The sequence below is a fragment of the Urocitellus parryii genome, chromosome 12 (assembly GCF_045843805.1).
Source record: "Urocitellus parryii isolate mUroPar1 chromosome 12, mUroPar1.hap1, whole genome shotgun sequence".
Lineage (NCBI taxonomy): Eukaryota > Metazoa > Chordata > Mammalia > Rodentia > Sciuridae > Urocitellus > Urocitellus parryii.
The window spans coordinates 42457166-42466331 of NC_135542.1; the positions used below are offsets into that span (position 1 = coordinate 42457166).

The 9166-nt window shown below is 52.5% G+C and overlaps 1 protein-coding gene across 3 annotated transcripts; it reads left to right on the forward strand.

The window, feature by feature from the left end:
• Positions 1-3441: 3441 nt before the first annotated feature.
• Mycn (MYCN proto-oncogene, bHLH transcription factor) lies at positions 3442-8584 on the forward strand. Of its 3 annotated transcripts, XM_026409497.2 has the most exons (3): positions 4908-5535; positions 5614-5690; positions 7940-8584. In XM_026409497.2, the coding sequence occupies exons 1-3, from the start codon at positions 4908-4910 to the stop codon at positions 8525-8527; spliced, it is 1293 nt and encodes a 430-aa protein (XP_026265282.1). In that variant the 3' UTR covers positions 8528-8584. The 3 variants fall into 3 exon arrangements, with proteins under 3 accessions (XP_077648214.1, XP_026265282.1, XP_026265213.1); XM_077792088.1 differs by lacking the exons at positions 4908-5535; positions 5614-5690 and adding an exon at positions 3442-3598 and having other exon boundaries at positions 7923-8584; XM_026409428.2 differs by having other exon boundaries at positions 4908-5685; positions 7923-8584.
• The last annotated feature ends 582 nt before the right edge of the window (positions 8585-9166 follow it).

The following is a 9166-nucleotide window of genomic DNA, read 5'->3' on the forward strand; positions in this document are numbered from 1 at the left end:
AACCTCAAGGCCTGGGAAGAAGAACTCCTTAACACTGTGCCCAGGTGGACTCTTACCTATTCTTTGGGAGACTGCTTCCAGACAGCTTGTAGCAAAACACCCTTATCCATCAGACACTTCCCACTCCCCTCCCATAAGCCCCCAGAACCTAAGCCACTGTTCCTTTATGTAAACTTCAATCATCCCATCCTTCTTACAGTTTCATTATTTTATTGGGACTCCCTTACATACATATGTAATTAAATATGGTTTTTACTCGTTAATCTGTTTTCTTCTTGTGCTTTTATAGTCTTACTTTTTCCAATTAAATCTTAAATCCAGCCATATACATTACATTACACACACACACACACACACACACACACACACATTACATTTGGGTAAGGAAGGCAGCCAATTTTTCTTCTTTTTTCAAATGAAGATTCAATTGGTCACAGGAACTTAAAAAAAAAAAAAAACATTTAATAAGCAAAATTTACACATCTGTATGTGGTGAGGGTTGGCACCCAATATGAAGTTCCTAGGAGAAACCATGGTCTCTGAGGCTGCATGAGGTTGTTGGTCTCCTAGCTAGTCATGGATTGGGCGCTTCTGAATTTGTTTATGAGTATTGTTGCTATTTTTTTTAATTTGTTGTTTCTTTTAGTAAAGAAGGGATTTGTAGGCTAAAACATTCTTCTCTCCCCCAAATCTCCTTCTTTGTAAACCAAACCCAGACTCTAATTTTGTCTTCTCAGATGCTCATTACGTTGAGGGTTAGATGTGTCTTAGATGTGACTCCCATCCTAGTCCATGGTGAGATCCTGAGACTTTTTAAGTCATCTCTGTTCTAAGTCCACTTTGGGGCTCAGGACATGAACAAAATCTTGGCTTTGAAGTCATTGAAAGATTTGTTTGGTTTGTGTCCACACAGCCCGAGAGTGTTTCAACATTTGGAAGAGGAATTTTCAGGCTTCTCCTCAAGTATACCCAGAGCGGGCATTAGGCAAGTTTTCTCTATGTACAGTCTTTTATCTTTCTACTTGCAAAGGAAGGTACCAATAAATATTTGTTGCATTTTATCATTCTGTTAACCTTCAGATTCAGACATGTCAGTAATTGCTGGCTTGCATTAAAAGCAAATTAGAGGTTGAGGTCCAGGATGGATAAAGGATTTGCTCAGAGGCATGTAGGTCTCCTTATCCTCTCTTTTCCTGCTACACTTGTGCTACCACAGAGGGTGCGTTACCGATGTGGTGGAGTGTGGCAAGAGAGGACTTTTACATGCACCAGTCAGGCCCAGGTTGGCCTATTTTCACCATTTTGGTAGGAAGGTGGGACAGGTAGCTTCCAGTACACTTTCTGAGGCTGTTTTGAGAGTCTGAAAGAGATTCTGTTGTCACATTTGTTACCATCCCCTTCTGTCCTTAATAAACACAAACTGCTTGGAAGATCTGGGTGTCTTAGAAGGTCTCATTCGGTGCTCTGGGCCTTAACAATATCCTAGAGCACCTACTGTATACAGATGCCTTACTGTGCCCCGAGGATTCTTCGGCCCCAGGAACTCACAGGTTAAGGAGGCCAACTGCACCTGTCTCCCAGGAAGGAGGACATTAAACAAATATTTCAGTTAAACACAAACTACCCATGGAAGGTCAGGGCTGCTTTGCTTTCTTCCTTTGGAAAAGCCAGGACGCAGGGAGGGAGAGAATGCAGCAGGAGGGCTTGGCTTGGAAGAATGATGTGTTTTACATATGTGAGGGAAATAATAAGAAAGGTGCGGTGGAAGCCGGGCTCATCTTCCTTCCTGAACTACTTCTTGGAGCCCTTGGAATCTGCCTCTCTTCCCGAATTAAGGAGGCACCCAGGGTCAGCTGGAATGCCTTCACAAATGCTAATACCAAGCATTTTATGGGTTGCTCCCAGACCCTCTGCATTCATACCCTCAAGTAGCTGAAGGTTGAGGCGAAGGGGGTGGGGTGGCATTTCCAGTTGTCGGGCAAATGGGGAATGGGGAAGCCTGCCCATCCCAATCTTCGAGGCCAGGTTCCCCTCCCCCAAACAAGCCTCAGGAATGTTTTTGAAGACAAAATTCCACTCGCTGTGTATTTGGTTGTGAAAGGGGCTGCTGGAGACCGGTTCGTTCCTGGGGAGTTTGGGAGCTGGGACAAATCCCTTCCCAGAATCGGGTGAGGATTTGCGGGGGTGGGGCCCAACGGCACAAACAGGGTTCCACAGCGGGTTAATTTCCCCCGGAAGAATTACCGTGCTCTGATAATAATAATGGCCAACACCCGCATGGACTGGGCACTATTCTAAGCTCTTTTGTAACTCATTTCTCAAAACAGCCAATGAGTAGGCACCGCTGCTCACTCCACCTCACAACCGAGGAAACTGAGGCACAAAGAAGGGAGTCCTAACAGCAGCTTTCCTTTGTGCCTCTGACAGTTCAGACTCAAGACTTGAGCCGGGAGGTGTGACGACAGTTCCTTCTCTGTGAAACGCACCCACTGCCCATCATTTCGGAAATGATGGCTTGAAAAAGTTCCTCGGGAGAGGTGGGGACGACTGCAAGGGACGGACGTCCATCCCCTTGGTCACTGGGGCCGCACGCCCGGATCCTCAGTGGTGAGGACCTGCCAACTGTGGCCAGGGCAGCGGAGAGTTGCGGGGCCGCCCGCTCTGGCCCCCAGTCGACACTGGGCGGCTCCGCTTTCTGCTGGGTCTCCGCGAGGTGTCGCTTTCGGCCGAAGAAATCACCGCGGCGCCACCCTGGTAGCCCGCACTTATTTATTTTCAAACAAGGGGGGCGCCCCTCTCCTCCTTTCCATTTGAGACTAGAAAAAGCCTTCGGTCTGTTCTTAAATGGGCGCGTCCGCTCCTTCCCATTTTGCACCCTCGTAGCCCTTCTCGCAGATCACACCCGAGCAAGATCTTGCTCAACGCTGGCCTCGAGCTTAGCTGCACACAAATGCAGCTTAGGCGGGGACTGGGTTAGAAGCCTCGGTTCCCCCTCCCTAGCCTATACCCTAGAGCCCTTCAGAAAAAAAAATTTTTTTTAATTTTTTTTTTTTTAATGTCAAGCAATTGCCAGGCCCACTTGGTGGTTGCTGCATTGCACCGCTCGGCGAGCAGCTGGTTCACGGAGTGCACCGGGTGCAAGCCCGGGGGTCCAAAAGGGCGGGAGGAGAACATCCCGGGCTTCCCAGCTTTGCAACCTCCACTGCAAAGAAGAAAAGCAAGTGGCTTTTGGCGCGAAAGCCTTGGCGCCTCCCCTGATTTTTATGGAAATCAAGAGGGCGGGGTAAAGCCGCTTTCCTCTGCCTTTCTCCCTCCCCCTTGTCTGCGCCACAGCCCCCTTCTCTCCCCGCCCCCCGGGTGTGTCAGATTTTTCAGTTAATAATATCTCCCGAGCTTCAAAGCGCAGCCAGTGACAGTCATCTGTCTGGACGCGCTGGGTGGATGCGGGGGGCTCCTGGGAACTGGGTTGGAGCCGAGCGAGCGCTAGCTGGGCGCAAGCGCTCACAGACTGCAGCCGCCCTAGGACCCCCCCACCCCCACAGCCCACCCGGAGACCCCAGCGCAGAATCGCCTCCGGATCCCCGGCAGTCGACCGGAGGTAAGGAGCGGGGCTTGCAAACCGCCAGGCGCCCGGGGAGCGGGAGCGCCGCGGCAAGGCAAGCCCTGGACGGGATCGCGGCTCGCGCACCAGGCGTCCGAATGTGCCCGGGGGACTGTTTATGCTTCCGAAACAAAACCATCTCGGGGTTTTCCCTGAAAAGCCAGTTCAGCCCGTTAGGCACCCGGGCTGGAGGAGACCCGCCCTAATCCTTTTACAGCCTTTGCAAGGAAAGAGTAATGGCTTCAGCGAAAAGAAATTCGCCCTGCTCTAGAAGATTTGTCTATGTTTGAGCTGACGAGGAGCCGGTGCGTCCCCACCCCAAGCCGGGGCTCTTCTCCAAATGGTGCCATCGGAGGAAGGAAAGGGGGTTAGTCGGGGCGAGGCTGCCCGCGGTGGTAATCTGGGTCACGACCGCTCCAGCTTAGAGGAGACGCGCTCTCCCTGCTACCCTCCCCGCGCCGGCGCCCCTGCACCATTCCCAGGATGGGGCTCAGCCGCCCCCTTCCCAGGAAGAGGTCGTTGTTGGGGACTTGGAAGGAGGGGGAGGGGCTGGATAGCTTCAAAATAAGCTATTGGCAGGGATATCCCTGCGACGGGTGAATGCCAAAGGGCATCGGCTCAAATGAGGAGGGGTGAGGTTTATGGATTTGGGTGCCTCTTGTTGGTCTCTGTCTAGAGAAAGGCTCTTTCCATTTGCAAAGTTTCCTAAATCCCCTGCTATGATTTGCACTACCAAGGTTGCATTTTTACAAAGAGGGGATCGAGGGAGGGTACTCGAAATCCTATGCCCGGCAGCCGGGTTGCAGAGCCGGGACTTCCTTCGAGCAGCTGGCCCTACGATGGTGCGAGTGGGGTTTGTTGGCGTGCTAGTAAAGAACTAGGATTCTGTAGCTTGAACAGCCCCCTCCCCCAGACAGTGCCTTGTGTGAATGAAATGGCAGTTTGCAAAGTTGCAGAGCCACGCCACCCCCTGCATCTGCATGCCCCCTCCCACCCCTTGTTGTAGACAGCTTGTACACAAAAGGAGGGAGTGAGAGAACGAGAAGCAGAACTTCCTCCACCTTCGGGAGCTCTGGGCGGAGAGGGGGGGCCTGGCCAGGGAGGTTGGGTGACTGGGCTAGAGGGGGTGCCCACTCCTGTCCCCCAATCTACTCTTGCCCATTCTCTCCTGGTGTGTCGTTGGTCGCAGCGTTGGAGATTGGCGCGGGCCCCCGCCCTTCGCATACCCCACGGGAAGGAAGCACCCCCGGTATTAAAAAGAGCAGAGCGGAAAGAAGCGCTTAGTCGCCGGCGAGGAGGCGAGCCGATGCCGAGCTGCACCGCGTCCACCATGCCGGGGATGATCTGCAAGAACCCAGACCTCGAGTTTGACTCGCTGCAGCCTTGCTTCTACCCGGACGAAGATGACTTCTACTTCGGCGGCCCCGACTCGACCCCCCCGGGGGAGGACATCTGGAAGAAGTTTGAGCTGCTGCCTACGCCCCCCCTGTCGCCCAGCCGTGGGTTCTCGGAGCAGAGTCCGGAGCCCTCCCACTGGGCCACCGAAATGCTGCTGCCCGAGGCCGACCTGTGGGGCAACCCCGCCGAGGAGGACGCATTCGGCCTGGGGGGATTGGGCGGCCTCACCCCCAACCCGGTCATCCTCCAGGACTGCATGTGGAGCGGCTTCTCCGCTCGGGAGAAGCTGGAGCGCGCGGTGAGCGAGAAGCTGCAGCACGGCCGCGGGCCACCGGCCGCGGGTTCCGCCACCCCGGGAGCGGGAGCTGCCAGCCCTGCGGGCCGCGGGCACGGCGGGACGGCCGGAGCTGGCCGAGCCGGAGCTGCCTTACCCACGGAGCTTGCCCACCCGGCCGCCGAGTGCGTGGATCCCGCCGTCGTCTTCCCCTTCCCGGTGAACAAACGGGATCCAGCGCCTGTGCCGGTTGCCCCGGCTGGTTCCCCTGCCGTGGGCGCTGCGGTTGCTGGAGCAGCAGCCCCAGCCAGTGCCGCGGTGGCCGCCCCTCCGCGCTTAGGCGGCCGCCCTGCCAACGGCGGTGACCACAAGGCCCTCAGTACCTCCGGAGAGGACACCCTGAGCGACTCAGGTAAAGCCTGTGTCCCGGTCTGGCTGCCGCCCTGGGGCCCTGGAGCTGAGGGTTGCGGTCCCTTTGTCAGCTTTGGTGTTTTGACTCTGGGGAGCAGCAGCGCTGGTGGTCCATAGGTCCTGATTCCCACCAGCGTCTCTTAGGGTCGAAGACAGACAGCTGCTGGGGTAGCAAGTGCCTCTTCCCAACTTCACCTCCCTGAAGTTGTTCCCACCTTCTTTGGGAACCTTATTCTGGGCCACGGCTGGCCTCACCCTGTTCCCACCCTGGGAAAAGTTGGTGGCCAACTCGGGTAGGGGTTAAAGGGCTGCTGGGTTCTTTGCCAGGGCAGAAACTTGTTAGCGCCAAGGTGGAAAGGGACTCAGTCCCAGGTCAGACGGGAAAAGACTCCCCAAAAAGACACAAGGGCTATACAAGATCCTATTTAGGGCACAAGAAGTTAGGAGACTGTACAGATGGCGGGTGCTGGTTTTCTTTTTTTCCTGAACGTTGGTCTTCCCCCTCCCCCGGCCCTCCGTGGGTGGTGGGCTATTTGCTCCTGGTGCGTGGCCAGCAGGCGGCGGTGTGCCTGGCCAGCAGCCGGGCCAAGGATCTGAGAGGCTGGGGGTGACAGGGCGCCCTCCCTCCCCTTCAACAGCTGGCAGCAAGTGCAGCAGCGGCTGTGCACATTCTCAAGGGGGCTCCTCTTTCCATTGTGTAGTGAAAACTGGACCCAGTTTTGTCTCCTAGCGGGAATACGGAGCTTCATTGGAGACCTGGGTTGTGTTTTGTTACCCTGAGCTCTTGAAGGTGAGGGTGGGCACTTACAGCCCCTCCAGGAATGCAAACATCCCTTAGGACTCTGAGATTAGTTCTTTAGTGAGTTTTTATATCTTAAATGGATGAGAAGGGTTTTAAAAAAAAACACCTAGCTTTTGCCTTGAGCTCTGGAGGTACAGAACTCCACCCCAATACTAGAATAGCCCTTGTCCTTGGAGACTTCTTGGACTTTGAGAACCAGTGTTTTCACAATGCAGATGGATAAAAAGCCTAAGTTTCCTTCAGGGCTGGGAACCTATCCTTCTGAGACTCCTGGAAGGGAACTTGGTGATAAGCCTGCAGTTGGAAAGGGCTCTGTCCCTTTAATGTCTGTGCCTTGACAGCTTTCGGTGAGGAAGCATTTCCTTCCAACAGCTGTCTTCTTGGCAGAAAACCAAAACACTGGCTTAAAGGGACCCACAGACTGGAACAGCCTCCCATTTCTGCTTTAGAACAAATCCCACAATTGTTCAGCTTTCCGGTCCCCATCAGATCAAGCAGAAGATGTGTTTTGATTTTCATGCTTGCATTTTAAACAATAATTTTCTATCCTAGCATGGTAGTAAATGAGGAGAGGAGGGAAAACCCACACAAGCTGCTACACGTTTTGTTGTTGCTGTTATTGTTGGTGACTTAGGAACTGCTCCCGTTCAGGGGTGTGTAGCTTCTGTGGGTTAGGGCTCTGTAGTTAAGATTGGATCTTTGCTAGATGCAAAACTGCCTACTGTAAGAAACTCACATTTGTGGAACTAAAGTTATTTTTCTTCCTTAGTTAATTAAACGTGTTCCTCAAGTTTTAAGGAGGGAAAATCAAACTCAGCCATGTGTTTTGACAAATGAGACTCCTGAAATGCAAAGATGGAAATGTGCATGAGTCCAGGGGGCAGATTGCCTGGCGATTATGCTAAAAGCTCCCATTACTGAGCATCTGTCTGCTAAGCCCAACTCTGGGCTAAGTCTACATAGTCTTTGCCAAATTCAAAGGTGCTGTGATATTATCCCCATTGCAGAGCTAACAAACTGAGGCTTAGACAGGTTCCGGTACCTTGCCCAGGATCTTGCAGTTAGTGTACCATGGAGCCAGGATTCTGTTGGACCTCAGGCTCAGATTCTTTGTATTTCTGCCATCTGCTAGTTTTTTGTTTTGTTTTTGTTTTGGTGCTGGGGGTGGAGCCCAGGGGCTTGCACATGCTGGCGAGTTTTCTACAACTGAGCTCCACCTTCAGTCCCACCTGCAAAAATCTTGAAAGGAAATTGATAGTACCCTAGGGGTCTGGGGAAAGAAAAGTTATTTCCATATTTAAAGAGACAAAATAAGTACATTCTGTCAGCATGTTGATGGATCCACAATAATAGCAGACCCTGCTGTAGACTGCCCTAAGGGACTTAGACACAAACATTTTGTCTCACATGAATGTTCCTCCATTCTTTAATCAAAGATGACGAGGATGATGAGGAGGAAGATGAAGAAGAGGAAATCGATGTGGTCACTGTGGAGAAACGCCGTTCCTCCTCCAACAGCAAGGCTGTCACCACGTTCACCATCACCGTGCGCCCCAAGAACGCAGCCCTGGGCCTGGGGAGGGCTCAGTCCAGTGAGCTGATCCTCAAACGCTGTGTCCCCATCCACCAGCAGCACAACTATGCCGCACCCTCTCCCTATGTGGAGAGTGAGGATGCGCCACCCCAGAAGAAGATCAAGAGTGAGGTGTCCCCCCGTCCCCTCAAGAGCGTCATCCCACCAAAGGCCAAGAGCTTGAGCCCTCGAAACTCAGACTCCGAGGACAGCGAGCGTCGCCGCAACCACAACATCCTGGAGCGCCAGCGCCGCAATGACCTGCGATCCAGCTTCCTCACGCTCAGGGACCACGTGCCGGAGCTGGTCAAGAATGAGAAGGCCGCCAAGGTGGTCATTTTGAAAAAAGCCACCGAGTATGTCCACTCCCTCCAGGCCGAGGAGCACCAGCTTCTGCTGGAAAAGGAGAAATTGCAGGCAAGACAGCAGCAGTTGCTAAAGAAAATCGAACTCGCTCGGACTTGCTAAACCTTTCTCAAATGGACAGTCACTGCCACTTTGCACATTTTGATTTTTTTTTTTTTTAAACAAACATTGTGTTGACATTAAGAATGTTGGTTTACTTTCAAATCGGTCCCCTGTCATTTGGATCTGGGTGGGGGGCAGGACATGTAGGGGTTCTACCAGGACCTCGGAGAGCCCACGTGATGGGGTGCTGGGTGGCTTTGCAGTTTCCTGCACCTCACTTCTGTGACAGCCGAGGAAGTTCATGACAGTTGGGAGCCTCTGGGGCTGTGGAAGTCACCTTGTTCGTTCCAAGTTTTCAAACAACTGAGAGTCATTCCTTCTTTTTACAATGGTGCTTAAGTTCCAGCAGATGCCATGTAAGGGGGTTGCCATTTGATGCCCCTGGGGAACATTTCTGTAAATACCATTGACACACCCGCCTTTTGTATACGTCCTGGGTAATGAGAGGTGGCTTTTGCGGCCAGTATTAGACTGGAAGTTCACACCTAAGTACTGTAATAATACCTCAATGTTTGAGGAGCATGTTTTGTATACAAATATATTGTTAATCTCTGTTATGTACTGTACTAATTCTTACACTGCCTGTATACTTTAGTATAATGCTGATACATAACTAAATTTGATACTTATATTTTCGTA